The 18,590-nt window shown below is 40.5% G+C and overlaps 1 protein-coding gene across 1 annotated transcript in view; it reads left to right on the top strand.

The window, feature by feature from the left end:
• LOC131677188 (uncharacterized) overlaps positions 1-18,361 on the top strand; it is a 53,087-nt gene extending 34,726 nt beyond the window's left edge. Inside the window, exons 2-5 of the mRNA XM_058956888.1 lie at positions 4,121-4,260; positions 17,055-17,328; positions 17,380-17,784; positions 17,857-18,361. Of these exons, the coding sequence (XP_058812871.1) occupies positions 4,121-4,260; positions 17,055-17,328; positions 17,380-17,784; positions 17,857-18,051 (1,014 nt within the window). The 3' untranslated portion in view covers positions 18,052-18,361. The remainder of the gene's footprint in view (positions 1-4,120; positions 4,261-17,054; positions 17,329-17,379; positions 17,785-17,856) is intronic.
• The last annotated feature ends 229 nt before the right edge of the window (positions 18,362-18,590 follow it).

The following is an 18,590-nucleotide window of genomic DNA, read 5'->3' as shown; positions in this document are numbered from 1 at the left end:
TACAAACCAGTTCTGCGTAATCTTGAATAACTTTTCTTCCAAATTTAAACACTGTACACACTATTATGACGCTACTTCATGAAAAATCCAAATTTTGCGAAATAGATGCATGAAATTGATTAGGGATTTTTTCTAAATATCACAAGTACTCGAGATAGATCGCCAATCATGTACTAGAAATCATGAACCATTTCACGAATAGTTAATGACTTTGTGAACTATTTCATGAGCACGAATGGTAAGTTGTAACTATTATACTAGGAATTATGAACTAGTTCATAATTCCTTGAATTATATTTCATGATTTTGTGAACTAATTCAAGAGCACGAATGATGAGTTGTAACTAAAAAACTAGGAATCAAGAATCGGTTCACGAATACATGAATAATATTTGATGATTTTGTGTACTATTTCATGAGCGCGAATGGTGAGCCTTGACTAGTTCGCATAGCGTAGTTGGTAAATCGATTGCCTTGTACGCAGCTCACGTATGTTCGATTGCCAACGCCGGGCCAACCCGGGTTAGAGATTTTTCCAAAAGAGATTTCTGTAACCCGAAAAGAGACGAATAACCCTAAGGTTAAAACCTTTATACGCAAAATACAAAAAAATAGTTCGCTAGGAATTATGAATCAGATCACATATACATAATATTTATAATACAATATTTTAATAATATTTTCAGATCACATATACATGAATAATTTCTATTCCACGAGCAAGGATATTGAATCGTGACTAATATTTTAGGAACCATGATCTAGGTCACGATGATTGAAAGGATTCATGAGTAATATTTCGAGTTTCGTGAAATAGTTCACGAGAAAATATGTTTGATTTTCTGAACTAATTCACAACATCGAAAACCAGATCACGTTCAAGATTTAAGAAATTAGGAATCCGTTCACCTCATATAGAAGCGCTTTGAATAGAGCTTCCATTTCCCGAAGGTTTTCAGCTTCCCGGGATTCGGGAAATAAATAATAAATTTCCCAGGAAATCCCAGGATCCCGAGAATACAGAAGAAAAATGAAAAGGTGAATGATTTTCTTAAGAAAAAAAGAATAAATTGAAATGTTTTCAATCCCGTTTGATTGTATGTATATCTGTCCTAAAAGCAGTTGTCAGGAAAAGGCGATTTGGTGTTCTACGCATTATTCAATCATTTGATAACTCGTCAATAAGTTTACACAACATCAACTTTTTTTGATTTTTCTTGACCATATGTATAACCTAAATTTTGGTAATCACGGATACAATTGGGACGATATACTAAACGCAGCTGCTGGAGTTACTGCCCAAAATTGGAATTCGTTGTTCTGATACAATGGATCAATTCATTGTAAACCACCTTCTTTGGTAATCTAGAATGAAACGATTAAGCTGCTTCAGGGTATTGTGCAGTTATTTCCGATCAAATGAGAAAATGTGATATATGGAATCCATTTCTGTGGACGAACTGTGCAGCGATGGATGAAGCCTACCATCAATTTCCTGTTACGGGCGAGTATCTGGATTGCTTGATCTTATCCCTTCAAAAATCCTGCCTGCATCCTTGAATGCGACATTCAAATAGGTTGGATGCGCATGATATTGGACAGCTACAGCGTTATGTCTTTCTTTTCATGCATCCAAAAATTTACAGATATTACGGTATAACAAATTAGACGAAATATGCATTCGATGAACCGATCAAATATTTCTGCAGACGTTCTAGAAACATTCTATATTTTAAATAGCTTTTGCATTAAGCATGATATCACTACAAACCATCCCAAGTTTTGAAACAAACACTCATCGATTTTTTAAGAAATTACCGCTATTTCAATTACTAATTTGATTGCATTCATTTAAGATCTAACTATTAAAAGAACTGTTAAAAAATATGACCAATCGGCTCATCGGTTGCAGAGATATCGTGCGCATCACTAACGCTACTGTAATGAAATGCTTCGGTTCAACGGCCGGCAAATTAATCCATTTTTGCATGAAAATAACAACATTTTTAGTAGTATTTTGAGCAAGGCTTGGACTATATACCTAAAAAATCATGAGAACATATCAGCGAGCCTAAAGATATATAGTCCAAAGATCTGCAAATCAGTTGGAAAAGCATCTGCATTCGCTGCTCACTCCAAATGTTTGCCGATAAAGATATTTCCTACAGAATTTCTTTCGCAGAACCTAAGCCTTTTGAAATAAAAATAAAAATCTGTTTTTCCCGGGATTCCCGAATCCCGGGAATGAGAAAACAATTTCCCGGGAATCGGGAATCCCGGGAAATCCAAAAATCCCGGGATTCCCAGGAAATAAATTCCCGGGATGGAAGCTCTAACTTTGAATAATATTCCCAAATCTTTGAATAAAATCATGAGTCAATTTTTGGTTTTATGAAAAATGTTCATAAAGCTGTGAACTAGTTCGCGCACAGAGAAACGATTCACAAAAAATCAATAACCTCCATAAGTGAAAGCGTCACGGAAGGAAAATTTAACACAATTTTAAAACTAATGATTTTTATTCACGGTAACATCGTTACATAATCATTAATGAGAATTTATGGCGAATCTGGGAACAACTTTGTTCCGTTCGGTATCCTCAACATAAATACATCTTTGCTTCTGAGTAATCGGAAACTGATCGGATATAGTAAGTTGGTTTTGTGTTGGTAAAATTAAGTATATTAGAAATTCCTGAGTTCGTCAATAATCGGCTTGGGAGAAAAAGTTTCGGAGGTGCACCGCTGGCCTGTCGTGCGGCGTTGGTGTATGTTTAAAGTTACCGGTGGTGCTGGCGTGTCTCGAGGGCGCACATGTCTAGTATCAAGTTTTGAATTATTACTGAAAATATATGCACGTTTATTTTGGTACCTGTTTGAAAAAGTGAACATATTTCAACGAAAAAGGCATCCTATATGGCAGCAACCAACATATTTTCGTGTTATGTTAATTGGTACTGGCTGTGACAAAAATAATTTTTATGCGTTATTTGGCTCGAAGTGACAATGTGACGGAAACTGCATGGAAAGGCTTACATATAAAACACACTTGAAAATACCAGAGTATTGAAGCATTTCCGTCCCCGCAATCACGTACAGGCCGTGTCGCATCGGCTGTCATCCTCAAAGATTCATGGTATCTATGAGAGACGAAGTGAAGCGTGATGGAATATAAATCGTCCCGCATAGGTGGAAGTCAGGCTGATTTATGATCGTCTCTGTTTATCGCACTCGATGTGCATCGCAATTCGTCGCAGCTTTGGCTGAATAATTTCTCTCCTAGCTCAATGATCGATGAGGATTTAACCTGAGCGAGATACTCACATTGTTGTCGTGTCAATTTGTTCGCCAAGCGACTTTCTGTCTTACATATGCTTTTACATTAATCAATTACTCAATTCACTCTCGCTTTCACGCCTCCGTCTGTGGACAAGCATGTAAACTAGGTAATGTAAATTTTACTCATCATTGACTGTTCTGGTAGCACCGATCTCACAAACTAATGGTGATATGTTAGCCCTGTAATTGTGATTGCAAAACATGTCTTTCAAACAGGAAGTTAAATTCTGCAGTGCACTACATTACCAAGACCAAGTTCAGGATAGCGCATTCCCATGAATCATTCATTCCACTACCAGTTGGCGTATAATGGGGATGCATCGAACAATTTATTCAAATCAAATCGATACTTCATCAAGTGCTCTAGGCAGGGCTGCATTGACGACAGCCAAAATGAGTATGTGCACCACTGCTGGCAACTGAATCTGTTATTCTGCACTGCTGAGACAATCGACCGATTTCATTGGAAACCCCCAACTATTACACACCAATGCACTTAGCCAAGGAGCTTCTATGTTCGCTTGGATACCATGCAAGAGGAAAGCAGCATGTAATTTCTACGCAGGGAGTAAATTTACACCAGTTCAATTAATAGCAAAATTAATGGTATTGATTCCACAACAACGCTCACCTATCGCATAGCGGCAGACTGGCGTACGTCTCTTCAGCCGTACTTACTTCATCGCACACCATCACAATTTCCATGGATCCTTTCAGAGCGAACGTGTAGTACCAGCATCTTCCCACTTTAAATTTTCCGTATCATTATCTTCCTCCCACAGTTGGCGGTGGCGTGTCTGGTGGGAGCCGTGGTAGCTCAGCAGGACTACCAGCAGGAATATCGACCAGCGCCACACAGGATTGGCACAAATGCCGCAGAACCAAAGCCTACCCCGATTCCGATTCTCAAGCAGATCAACAGGTAACTAATTGGATACCCCTACCGTTCGCCCGGCCTGGCAAGCTAGGATCTCTAATCTGACGCTAAACGGCACTAATTATATGCTTTCTTTCGCGAAACGCCAATTAATTATCCCACCCTAGAAGGTTGCAGGGTATCGTTAAAATATCACTGTACTGTGTATAATAAAGAGGTACTGATTAGATTGATTACTATGGGTTTGCTTTACATGTTACGCACCCTATCACGACAATTTATCAGATTTTTCTATTAATTTCACAGGTTTGCTTAACTGTAGTATTTTCAGTATTTTGCATGTCGAGCCCACTTGCTGACGTTCCACTTCCTTCTCCCACAGTCATCTCTGCTGGATGTTCGGTATGCTTGATTGCATGGCTTAGAAGAGAGAGAGAGAGAAAAAAAACTAATCGTTCCCGATTAACTCTAGAATGAGCGCCTAAATTTTTTATTCTATTTTCTTGTATCTTTTCTCGATTCTTCTGAACGGTAAGTGAACGAGGAGACTTCTACCGGAAGCGATGCTTCACTGCAGTTCGGAACAATTGTAAGCTACGTTCGGCGGAGAAGATTCGCTCAAAGTACAATCCAAGAGCGCTAAACTTTGCTTCGAATGGAGCGCAGGAGCAGCAGGATCATGGCCTGGCAGGAGGAAGTGGAAATGTCAACAATAGACCAGCGGTGGCAGCTGTTATAAACGGAAAAAAATCTTTCATTCGGCCATTAGCCCTTAAAACTGTTATATAATTGTGTATAGAGAGGAATTAGCAAGTGGCTTGTTATATGATTTTTTTGCCTAATATATTAAATTTATTGTAATGTGAAATCTTCACTACAAAAAAAATTTAATTATTGTGTAATTACTATATAATCGGATTGTATTGCATGACCGCCAAAAAATAACTACTAAAAAAAGAGTATCCAGACACCATTGCAGACATTCGTTTAATCGCACCCAATAGTGTATGTCACCATCTAAATATAAAATACAATATTTATTGTGTTTTAGCATTTAATGATAAATTTAAATAACGATTAATTTAACACGACACAGATATTTCGCATCCTCGAAATGCAGCGTATAAACCAATCAATGTTTTCATATTTCTACCGTGTTGATTTGTTACTTATCTCGTTGTTAATTGTGCATTGGGCCCGATACTCAAAAGTCGCCAGTTCGAATCTTGCGTCTGGGTAATTTTCAGATAATTGCTTCCGTTTAACACAATATTTTTATTTGTTTTTCTTTTCTCACATAGAAAGGCTATACAATCACTTGGGATTTCGACTTTTTAAACAAGACCCGGAGGGCCGAATATCTTATATCATTACACATTCGTCGAGGTCGGAAAAAAATGTCTGTATACGTGTGTATGTTTAGAGAGCAGAAAAAACTTTCAAAGAAGCCCTGAGCAGGTAAAATGTACAAAAAGCAACATCTCAGGGAACGGGTTTGGGCTGCCACCCGACCCGCTAAAACAATTGCTCTTGTCCAGAAGCTGATTCCTCCCCGTCACTACCTTACGGTAGTACTTCGGTGAGGGTTTTGTATGTGAGTAGTAACCACTCTAATCCAACTACTTAGTAGTTAAATCTTTTAGTACGGTTACAGCACACCTCCTCGACATACTACCAGTTTTCGGTCATCCACACATCGTGGTAAACTCTGTATTGCAGTAGGAAAGCTAGCTGTGGGTCGACAATTAGTGCTCTTCCCCTACGAGGACAGACTGGGCGGCAAACTTCAGACTCTAATTTACTGATACCCTCGGCTCTTTTGTACCATTTAGTTCAACTTTCTCGCTTAGCTCCCGCTTAGCGCTTGTTCGTGAACTACTCGGTATAGTCCCCGACGATGGACCTAGTATATTCCGACAGAGAGCTCCCCGGTGAGAAAAGTTCTCCCAAAACCAAGCCAATCAGCCAAACAGTTCGGCGATTCCGATGAAGCAGGGCGTCCGGCTCGCTAGTGCTCGGACGACCCGCGTCTGGTGGGGTTTCGTCGCTGTCTACCCAATCTGGACCCCAGTGAATCTAGCTTACGCCAACGAAGAGTTCGTCGGCGAAAGAAGCTCTTCCGACATCGATTCTATATACTCTATATTTCTATCGGACCAAACGGTAGGGTGCCGAGGCCGGTCCGGTGATTCCGTGTAGAGCGTGCGTCCTGTTCGCTGGTACCACAACGACCCATACCCGGCGCTCTGTCGCAGTCGACTCGACTGGTTCCCGGCGGTGGATCTAGCCTACTCCAGCGGAAAGTTTTTCGGCCTTGATTTCCCTCCTGATACCGTTGCTCGCTGTTCATCACGCCTTTTTCTTATATAAGTTGCTCATGATCTGCGTCACCACTCTGACGACATTATCTGGGTTGATGTTCGGTCCTCCTGTTTCAAGCATCTCCCTGCTCGTCGCTTCGAACCGCGGACATTCAAAAACCACATGCTCTGATGCCTCCGTTCATACATTCCGAGCACAATGGTAACGTCGCATGCCCGAACCGATGAAGATAGTTTCTGAAGCAGCCGTGGACTGACAGAGGCTGTGTCAGGTGGAAGTTCATCTCTCACTGCTTTCTATTGACCCACGTCGACAGGTTGGGGATGAGCCGGTGGGTCCACCTTCCCTTCGCCGTATTATCTCATTACTGCTGCCACCTCGCTATCGAATCGATTCGCACCATCCTCCCCACGTTTCTGGTGTTTCTCTAATTGTCGGACTCGATATCCTCCACCAGGGTGATACAGATGGGGATGATCCCGGCGATAACGCATACATACTCCGACGATATTGTTCTTTACGTGCTCGCAATTCGTACGGCCATCAGTCCGAACGGTTCAGCTTTTCGCGGTTCCGTTTGGTTTTCAGCGCCGCACCCCGGGCAGGAATCCCATAAGCAAGATTAATGACTAAACACTAGATAGCAGACGTCTTGTCCCTCTTCTCGGACCACCAACATTTGGCATGATCCTCGCTATTGCGTTTGTTACCTTCGCCGACTTTTCGTACGGGTAGTCGACGTCGATCTGCATCCGCTGAACCGCTTTGCAGTTGTTAACCAATGCCATCTCCGTTTTGTGGTGAGTTATTTACAGCTTGACCCCGTTCATCCAGCTATCGATCGCGTCTATTGTCTTCGTCATCGACATCTAATTTTCTTCAACTGTCACCCATTAATGTTACTGACACATCGTCCGTGAAACTCACGATTTTCGTTTGTCTGGGCAGCCCCAGTTTCAAGACCCCATCGTACGTTCAGTTCCAAAGGGTTGGACCGATAATGGAGGTCCGAGTGACACCTGCTGTGATTTTCATTAACTTCTGCGCTTCGTTTGTCTCGTACAGCGGCACCTTGCTCCGAAGGTAGCTCTTCAGCATCTGACATAGATAGTCGGGAACCCTTATTCTGTACAGCGCTGTGGCGATGGCATACCAGTTGACATTGTTAAATGAATTCTTCACATCTAGCGTGACAACAGTGCAGTATAGATCTCCTGTTCGCTTCTGTTTATATGACTTCTCAGCACATTCGAGCACTGTCCAAATTGTTTCCACTGTTATGGCTGATTCCCCATCCGTACGGCATCTTGGACAGTCCGCACTTACTCTCCGCAAATTTTGTCAGTCTGTTAAGGATGATGCTTTTTAGAAGATTTTCGAGTGTATCTTACAGACATGTAAGCCTATGTGAGGGCGAATCGCTCGGTGTCTTCCCAGGCTTTGCCGGCAACACCAGCTTCTGTACCTTCCATATTTCGGGGAACTTCTGCAGCACAATTCTGCACTTGTCTGGGTGTGTCAGGATCGCAGCTTTCAGCAGCACATTTGGTATACCATTTGGACCGAAGACCTTCTTTGTTTTCAGTCGCTTCAAAACAGCGCATCGCTAGTTACTTGCTGATGGTCCGTGTTTGCTCCTTCTTCTTCGCAGTATGTTGTCAGAGTATGGGATCGTGCTTTGAGAGATTATCTTCAGCAGATCCGGGCGTCTACTTCTCGGTACAGTGCTGTTGATCTCTCGTTTTAAAGCTGTCCTGGCTTTCCGAAATGCTGCCTTGCGCTCCTCTCCGATACCGCTCTTTGAGCCCGCCTTCTGCCTCTGAGACAAGCAGTGCATAGCGTAGTGAACGTCTCGTCCCATCAGTAAGCTCGACGCCGTGTATTGCATGGCTCCAGTTTTCGCGGCATTGTGGCGTCACAAGCCGTTACTGTTCTGCTTGTTAGATCAGCCGCATCCACGTTCCAGCTGTCCGTCCGACGTGCCTTAACACAGAAGTTTTTGTTGAAGGTTTTCCTCTTCCACATTCGAGCGTCGGTCATCTTTCTCCGGGCTGCAGCAGAGTTGACCGATTTAGTTGATCGATACGATAGTGAATCGCCTGGTGGTCGATATGGGTAGATACCTTGCATATTCCCCAGGCCATGCTCGCCGTCAGCGAAAGACTACAGAATGTGACGTCGGTGATATACTCCCTTTCGTTCCATCGAAATGTGCTAATAAGCTTCATTGCACAATCGTACGTCTAACTTCGCTAAAGCTTCCTGCAGAATACACCCTTCTGGGTTGGTTACTCTACTGCCCTACTACGCAGCTTAGGCATTGAAATCACCACTAATGACTACCGGCTTTCGGCCGATCAACTACTCGGTTAACTGCTTCAATATTCGACTACTGTCCACCTTAGAGGGGCGTAACATATCCACACGAGGACACCGTTAGTTTTGGCGATCACGAAGCCATATGAGCGTTCTACCGCTTCTTGAGTGGGTAATCTGAACCTTACTTGTATCGTAGCCGTTCCCGTTCTATCCACCACCCAGTGACCGTTATCAAGGAAGACTTGATGCGACTCTGTAATCAAAGCGACGTCACACATAGTTTCTATTGTAGTCTGCCACAACAGTAGCTGTGCGGAATCACATATCAGATTTATCTGGGTTATCCCTACTACCTTTGGTCTGCAGTCGCTTTCTTGGTATTTGAAGCTTGGTTTTTCACTCGTGAAGCGTCTCTCAATGGGCATCCCGACTATCCAACAGTAACTTTGCCTCCAACACCTTGTCAGTAAAGGTTACCAGTAGATGAATCATCGCTGCCATGTACATCTCGCCCAGGTTGCACCGTTGCTTCAGCGCACCTCTCAGTTCATCAACCGTCGTGATCGCATCCAAGTCTTTAGTGATAATCTCCTGCATAGTCGAGCTGTTAATCGCGGGATCCTGCTTCAACTCGAAGAACATTTCACCTTTTTGGGTTCGCCCGGTTTTTACTACATTTTCCCCAAATCTCTCAGCTCTGGATCCTCTCTTACCTTCTTGAAGAGCGCTGCATACGTCGTCGCGTCATTTACTTTAACAAGCAAGGCTTCTCTCTTTAGCGCCCCTGTGGAGCCGAATGTTTTTTTCCTCTCTTGCTCCACATGTCACTCTCTCTCCGTCATCCTCTAACCTACAACGGTACTCTATCTTTCTCCTTGTTTAGTGGCTGTGGGGAATAAAGCTTATACTTATTAGTCAAATTGAAAACAGTGAAATATTGGTATGATATATTTAACTTCGTTTCCTTTGGAGGTGAGAGCTTCGTCGCGTGTCTGTTCCTTGGGCCCACCTGGTCTTCCGTCTTCTGGCGATGTTCTCCTAGTAACAATTGAAGTTTTATGGTAGTTTCATAGCCATTCACAAAACTTATATTGCACTTGTAGCGTGCTATAAAACTTCTATTGTTACTTGGGTCTTTATTTATTTATTTATTTATTAACTTCATCTTTGACGCAAAGCGCCATACAGACTGTTATTTAAACTAATTACATATGTACGTTTCATCACAAAAGTTACTGCATATCACATTTACATTACTTTGCATATACATAACCTTACATATACAACATTAACACTTATTCAGAAGGTTCCCATACATTAAAACTGGCGTGTTCTCCACTCCAACGAAAACTCTTTTCACTTCTCTTTCCTCTGCTTCGAAGGAGCTAAAAACGGTACCCTTTTGCGACTTCAATGTACGCTCAGCCATCAGTGTTGCCGTTTCGTGCACTTTCACGGTAGACGTTGGCGCCATTAGGACTCGGAGATCCATCTCCTTCATGTCCTTTTGAAGATTGGTTCTCACGTTAACAAACTTTTGGAGTTCCTCCACCAAGCACTTCGCTGCCACTACTTTTGGCTTGTATTGATTTGAATAGTGATGCTTAGGGGTATGCGGGTTATTTGTAGTGCAGATCACTATTGTGATTTAATTGCTCAGTCATTTTTTTATTTCTAAGGGTGGAACTATTAAAAAACATTTTTGGTTAAAGTTGCATTTTATGACAATGACATATGCAAGCGCATACAGTGCCGACGGATGACGTGGATAATATGGGTAATACTACACACTTGAAAATATCCGATTGGGTAATTGTTCACTCGAAATTTCGGAACGCACCTAAAATTTGAAATCTGTCAGGCATGTATCTCACGCACACAATGCGCACGTTTGAAATCCTCTATGTACGAGGATTTCATTTGCACAAACGCAGTGATTTCATGCTATTATTTATTTAGTAAAGAGACTAAACTACAAAATGTATCGAAAAATCCCATGTTGCAATGTTATTAACAAACTTACTACCAAAAAAGTTCGAAAAATTTCATGTAAATAACTACAATATTTTAAATTCCAATTTTCAATTAGCATAATAGTATTGTGCAGAAAAGTTTCCTGAATAAGAAAGCATTTCAATTGTAAGTTTCATGCAAAAATTACCGGCTGAATCCTGCACGCAGTTTGAGTTGTCTGCAGCGAGCTGCTGCACGAGTGTTTATAAATCCGCCATTTTTATTTATATCGACAGTAAAAAACTTTTTTTTTATCCCATTCCAGGCGCGTGATGCCACATGGTATCATCAGACTTGTACTTCCTTAAGCATATTCGTACTGGTTATTTTACGCAATGAACAGAGCATATATTAAGCTGTTTTTGGATGTATAATAAATCACAATTCGTTCAATCATAAAAATGCCGAGATACAACCATACTTTATTCATTTAGCTCTCGCGGGGAATGGACGCATTTTCATGAGTCCCCTTAATATGCACATTTCCTTTGAGACCTTAACAAATTGGTTCCGAGTTTTAGCTATTTGTTTACTGGCAACAAAAAAACTCATGACATCATTACACGCAGCCCTCCGAGGGCTCCTTCAGATCCGTAAAAAATGTAGGAGTAGAACTAAACAAGAGGCAATAAAGAAAATGCGAATTACTGACCTCGTTTTCGTTTAGCAGATGTATCTTAGACAGCTTGGAAGCATAACTAAGCAGGAAGCCTATTTTTACCCTATTCCCATTATAACCCTACTCTCACCTGAAATCGTTGGTTAGACCAGCTTCTATTATCTTTGTTCAACGCATTGGCTTTGAACGGCAGAGTACAAAATAGGGCATTCGTTTCGTTACACCAAAATACAAGTATTTTAACATTATCTGGCTATTTTGGTTATTATAGTGGTTCTTAGGAACGAATCAAAGATACTGATATAAATTTGATAGCCGTGTAATTAAAGCAACAGTGCCGCTCCCTTTCGAGTAGTACCAAAATAGGGACATTATCCAACATATTATATAATCTTCGTGCTTCAAAAGCACATCCATTGATTTTCCTTAGCTAGAGATTCCCTCCGTACGTTGGTGGCATCCAAGGAATGGGGGCAACAATAAAAATAGACCCTACCGATTGCCCTGGGATGTGATCTATTTTCCCTCTGAAAAGGAGCTTTGAGCAATCAATGAACGCTTGCCACTCAACTAGCTGGTGGCACAGGAATGCGAGCGCTCAGCTAAGCCGAAGGAAAGCTGTTCCAACGGGAGTCGAATCCTTCATTCAACTGGATAATAAGATTTCCTCCTCTATCCCGATCAGAATCGCAAAACAAAAAGATTTCAAAATAATAACCCTCGTTGTTACTTGTTACAATTATCTGTTATTTTAACTACAAAAGAGACCACATTTATAACACAATATATTACGAAAATTTAATTCTGTTATAATTTTGTTATTTTTTCTGATCGGGATGCTTCACACGGCTGTTGCCTGTGCATATCAATACCTACAGCTCCCATTTGCGGTTTGGCGAAAGCTATTGTCACGCACTTCGGATAACTCAATTCAAAGTTGTCTCAAGAAGTTGAACATTATATTGCTTGTTCAGGTCGTGATGCGTAGTGCGTAATTTAATTTATTTAATCAATGACGGCGAAGAACCCGGCTAGCGAGAAACATGATTGAGCAAAATTTTCTACGCGTAAATCCAATACAATCGGGTGCAATTGACCTACCAATCCCAACTTATTATTGCTGTATTCAAAATGAAATTCCGGGTTTCTATGAATTTCTTCTTGCATGACAAGCACACTGTTGGCTGGGTCTGAAATATATTTTTATATTGTGATTATAGAGGTTTTAACCTTAGGGTCATTCGTCTCGTTTTTTAGAGAAATATCTTTTAGAAAAATCTCTAACCCTATATACGGGGTTGGAAATCAAACCCAGCCTCGTTTTTTAGAGAAATATCTTTTGGAAAAATCTTTAACCCTATATGCGGGGTTGGGAATCAAACCCAGGTGAGCTGCGTGCAAGGCAATCGATTTACAACTACGCTATGCCCGTCCCCCTAGGCTCTGTAATATTTGCAGCAATTTTGGAGACGGCTTCGCCTACAGTACAGCTGCTTTTTATGCAATTGTGACGTTAATGCCAATAACAATATTTGTTGGGGAATCAAGTTGCCGACTAAGGGGTGCCGCGTATTTTAAACCATTCAATGATTTCAACCGATCCATCTGCAAATGATAGGGAATTTATTCATGTTTTATCGGCTGAAAGTGGGGGTCTGGCCAGATTTATACGGACAGTCCGTGGGATTTGTGTGGGGGCTATTGAACACATTTTCAAAATTGTCCAAAGTTTAACTTCAAGTCTAGCTTTATTATATAATGTATTTGATATTTTATCGCATATTTGAATATAATGAATTTATTTTGGGATTATATAAGCCATTTTCGGGAAAAGTGGAAGCGATTCTAGGCTAGGTGATCTAAATAATTCGAAATGCCTTCCATTTCTGAAACATTTGTACTCAAATATACCTGCCATGCGGCACTTTAACTATGATCTATGAACAATGTAAACATGTAAAGTCATCCGGACTCACAGGATAACATTCCGACCGATTCTGGCAATTCCAGATTCCGCTTCATCGGACGAAAATTTTAAGTGAATGTTTCTGTCAAACGGCACATCAAAAATGGCCTTTACTTCGCTTTGTGCATAATTTTTTAAAGGTAATTACACTGAAAAATACGGATTTTATAGCGAATTCAAAAATACGGAAAAATGAAATTTGTCCAAAATCGCGTTTACGCGTTTCTACAAACAATGGCAGAGCGGTTAGAATTTTGGATTTTTCATCAAATCATTATCAGAGATGTTAAAATCAGCCTTCATTTTCCGAATGGTCAGTTCACAATAAACGGTTCCTATCCGACGCTTCAATTGCTCTTTTCGGTCAGCTTTGGAGTTTTTTTCTACTTTTAAATCACTCGACAAACAATTCTTTTAGAATAACACTGCGAAACAAAATAAAAAAAAATATGGGAGCAGAACGAAAAAAATGGCGAAAGTTTACGGAGCCAGGAAACTCCTGGTGAAGGAATTTTTGAAAAAAATTGGAACTGGGCTTCACAAATTAAAACCAAAGTTTGTATGGAGAACTATGGTGGTTCTACAGGGTAGATATCAATGAAAATGGTGATCTTAAAATTTCGCATAAACTCTTACATAAAATGCTTATTTCATCGAAAAAGTAATCTATGCACGTTTTAGCTCAATCGGACATCATTAAGGGGGTGCGGCATTTGAATACTGATTTCATAATATAAGAAAAAATCTAAAGGGGCGAGTAAGAGATTGTCGTATAGGTTGGGACGCTGTATAGGTTGGGACAGGTCGATATTTTTATTCCTATGCAGTGTTGCCATCTGTTATTTTTAGCACATACTAGACTCCATCGTAGATCACTTTTATTGAATCTTTTTCATTGGAATTTTAACGTAAATAATTTTAAAGTGTTAAAAAGTAACTAAGATGTTATTACCGATCAGGGTTTTGCGTTTGCTTCATTGGATTTTTTTTCTTCGAAAAATTGGTTGGGACAAGCGTGTCGTATAGGTTGGGACACCATACAATTACACATGCGTACAAGATTGCGTACAAGTTTTACATGTAAAAACTGGTAGTCAGATTAACTTTGTCAAATGGAAGTAAATAAGTCTTTATGTTACTTATTCTTATTCTAAAATACCAATTAACAAATAAATATTAACCAAAAAATAAATATAATGCATTAAAGTTTAAATTGCCTTTAATTATTTAAATTGTTTGAAGTGTCCCAAACTATACGACACTTGTTTTTGGCCATTTTGCCGTCATGTAGAAAATTTATCCTGAATCTTATTTAAAATTGCAAGTAAACATCTTCCGTTCGCAGATATTGTCATGGAAACAAGATATCAGCCTCTAAACAAACCCGTCCCAACCTAGACTACATTTCCTTACATGAAATGTTGAAAATCGGATTTTTTTGTTGAAATATGTCTAAAAATAGCATAAAACATCAGCATCTAGTGTCAAAACAAACGAAAACTGCTAAAATCAAGTTTAAAATTTTTTTAGTTCCAACGAAAATCGGAAAGTTTATTGTAATGCCCTATGATTGCAAAAAAAATCCCAATGGACTGGGCTTGGGAGCAGAACAAATGAAAAGATGACAGGGCTTTGGGGTTCTAACTAAATCATCGTCAAGCAAATTTCGAAAAAAAATGGAACGGGACTTCACAGTTTAAAACCAAAGTTTTGTGAAATTTCTTAAAATAACATCTCTTTGGTGAAAATGGGCATCTTTGCCCTACAAACTGGGCTTGGAAGCAAATTATAAATTACTAATGCTCAGCCAAGAATGGGCGGAACAATTTCGTTGCTAAACTTGGAATAAATTGCATCTCGAACCGTTCGTTCGCTAATCACAAGAAAGCTTTCGCTTGCATAGAAAGTGAAGCAACGTAACCTGGCGCAGCGAACGCACTTGAGGCGAACCTGCAACAATAAATAAGGACCACATTTTTTTTAAATCAAGCTGGTTTTCGTTAAACAATTTTGTTTTGATAAAAATTTTGTACAATACAAAGAATTCTGGAATATTCATTTAACCTTTATTGAATATCTGATAATTGTAAATAGGTCTACTGTCCACTGGGTGGTTGGTATCACTATTATCCTGCTCTGGACAAACCCAGCCTAGAGGCTATGTGGCATTCGGCAGCAGAAGCCAAGAATTGATCCACTAGGTTCCTGCTATCATAAGAAGCTACAAAACAGGATTCTCTTCTTCATTTCCTGCATCTTTTAGATTTGCATGTTAAATTAGTAAATTCAGGCTACGGATTATTCCTAAAAGGTATTGTTTGACACCCAAACATTTTCCTGGTGGCCGGACGCCCAACGGCTCGTAAAATCATGAATCATTTGCGAATTTCAAGACAGCTTTTTCTCGAGATCTATACCTACTCTCAATCTCCCTTCTCCCGGACACTTGAGGAGAGAGCAGTAGTATATACGATCTCTAGTATGTATTAACAAGTGTTGGACTAACATTCCTTCCCTTTCCTGTTGCGGTAGATACGGGCCATGACGGGTGCCGGTATTGATCAATGAATAACTTTGAATTATCAGGAGTGGTACTTTGAATGATGATTTGTTACTTCCAGGTATTGATTCTCTGCGCAATTTCAGCTAGTCCCAATCAATAACAAAATTGCAACTCGGGAGGTCGCAAGACCTTAAGCTATCGAATAATCGATAACCGCAGATTTTTAATATTATTGCTGCTGACAGAATTATTATAACATTATACAAGAAACAAGTAAGGCATAACGAAAATTTGGCATAAAAATTTTTGTCAGCAGGAATCCATTGGGCATTTTTTTTTATTTCATTCTGTTGGAACCTGCACTTTCAAATGTAGTCTGCTACTAGCTCGGAAACAATACAACCAGGCCACAGTTCACAATAACGTTTTCCTTATAAACCCAGTACCCCGGAGTAAAAGCTATGTAGCATTCAAACAGATAACTATAAATGATGGTAAATGATAAATATCCGCATAACAAAAATGGAAAATCAGTATAAGTCGCTTAAAACTCTAATAAACCGCATGAAATAAATTTCAATGTGTACCAAAACATCGTTTCTGGCAGCTTTTTTGAAAACCGGTATTTTGCTTCATAACTCTTGGATCCTTCCAATGTTTCAATGTGCTTGGTTTTACATAACCCAGCAAGTTCCGCATTCCACCAATCGGACAGACCTCTTGGGATGCTACTATTATGAGTGAGTTTGTTTCGTTGACGACTTTATCCATGTCACTTGAAGATTCAATCGTATGGAAATAGTCCACAAGGTCGTAGTCTTAGTAGTTATAGTTTATGGATTTGGGATTACGATATATTACGATATCTAGCGAGATATTGTTTTTATATTGATGTTATGATTATGTAATTTTCATATCACACGTAACATTCCGTTGTATTTGACTGGCAGCTAATTGAATGGAAATTTGCAGGTTCCTTTTAAACTACGCATACTTATATAATAGTTTCACGAATTTTAGACATATCGCTGGATTCATAGACAAAACATAACTCTTATGTCTTCGCTCTTCAATTCTCTTTCCATCATCAAATCTAGACACAATGAGGACGGTTCTTACACCTACGGATACGAGGGAGCCGATGGATCATTCAAAATTGAAACAAAACTGGCTACCGGTGAAGTGAAAGGGAAATACGGATACGTCGATGAAGGTGGAAAAGTGAAGGTTGTCGAGTACGGAGCCAACAAATATGGTTTTCAACCTTCCGGTGAAGGTATCACCGTTCCCCCGCCAACGCTCGTTGACGAAACGACAGGAAAGGATGCTCTTTTAGATTACGAGGACAATATTCCTGCACCAAGACCACAGGTAATCCCAGGTTGGCCATTCCAAACACGCTTCACAAAAATTTTATTCCAGAAAATTCGACCGTCGAAACCGAGATTCCAGGAGGTGCCGCAGCAGCGTCCACAGCCCCAGTTTTATGACTATGAAGAAGAGCAACAACAACAACAAGCGCCACCACAGCCTCGACTACAGCCTCAACCTCAACCGCAGCCACAGTATCCACAGGGACAGTACGTCCAGCACTCACATTTCGGTTCGGCCGCTGGTCCAGCTCGTCCACCACAACGCGCCCAGATTGCGAACGCAGTTCCAATAGACGTAGTCTACTCGACCAATCAACGCCCAGCTCGTCCAGAGCCGACTTATGACACCCGGCCACAAGCTTTTCCGTCTGCCTCCCCAGTTCCAGAGCCTAGGATCCGATACTCTGCCCCAGCGTTTGCTGGTGCCGCTCCAGCACCGCTTCCCAATGCACACGTAATTATCACTGCAAAGCAGATATTAGTTTCATAAAAATGTTCCATATCTACTATCCTTATGCCCTTACAGCAAGCTCCACAGCCATCCTTTGCCTCACAGCCTGCCTATGCGCCAGAGCCACAAGCACGACCTGCGCCAGCAGTTTACCAGGCAAGACCAGCCCAAGGACGTAGCACCAGTATTCTAGATCAGCTAGCCAAAGATTACGCACTACCCCAGGGAGGAGCTGCACCGCTGCATGACATCTCTTTCGGTTACTATTGAAAGCTGTATATGTTTGTGATTCGAAGGCACCGCAACAACTTAGCCTGTACTGAGTTCTTTCCGAAAAGTGACGAAACAACTGCCATCTAAAAGTGATTGTTAGACTCTAGTTTTGTGAAGGAATTGTATAAGACGAAACACGCATTAGATGCTGGTAAACGATTATGAAGAACTGATAATTTTAATAAAAAAAACAGAACAGGAATTGGATCTATTTATCATTACCACAGTATTTCAAAATATTTTTACAGGGTGTTATGAATCGTTTGATTTATATGCACTCAGAAAATTAAAATTGGAGATATTGCCTATCAGTCACAGTAATATGATTAATAAAGTCTTTCAGAAAATTATATTATAATTTTCGCATATGCCGATACTCTTCGAAATGTGGCCAGAGCCACTGTATTGTTCGTCGTGCTCGGCAATATTGTAAGCCCTAATGGTTTTAATTTAAGAAATAAATTTATGGAGTAACGACACCCCCTAAAAGTCGTAGCACCATCTTTCAAATGCAAAATCGTGCCAGCACGAAGCAA

The sequence above is a fragment of the Topomyia yanbarensis genome, chromosome 1 (genome assembly GCF_030247195.1).
Source record: "Topomyia yanbarensis strain Yona2022 chromosome 1, ASM3024719v1, whole genome shotgun sequence".
In the NCBI taxonomy this organism is placed as follows: domain Eukaryota; kingdom Metazoa; phylum Arthropoda; class Insecta; order Diptera; family Culicidae; genus Topomyia; species Topomyia yanbarensis.
This window is presented reverse-complemented; position numbering and strand designations above follow the sequence as displayed.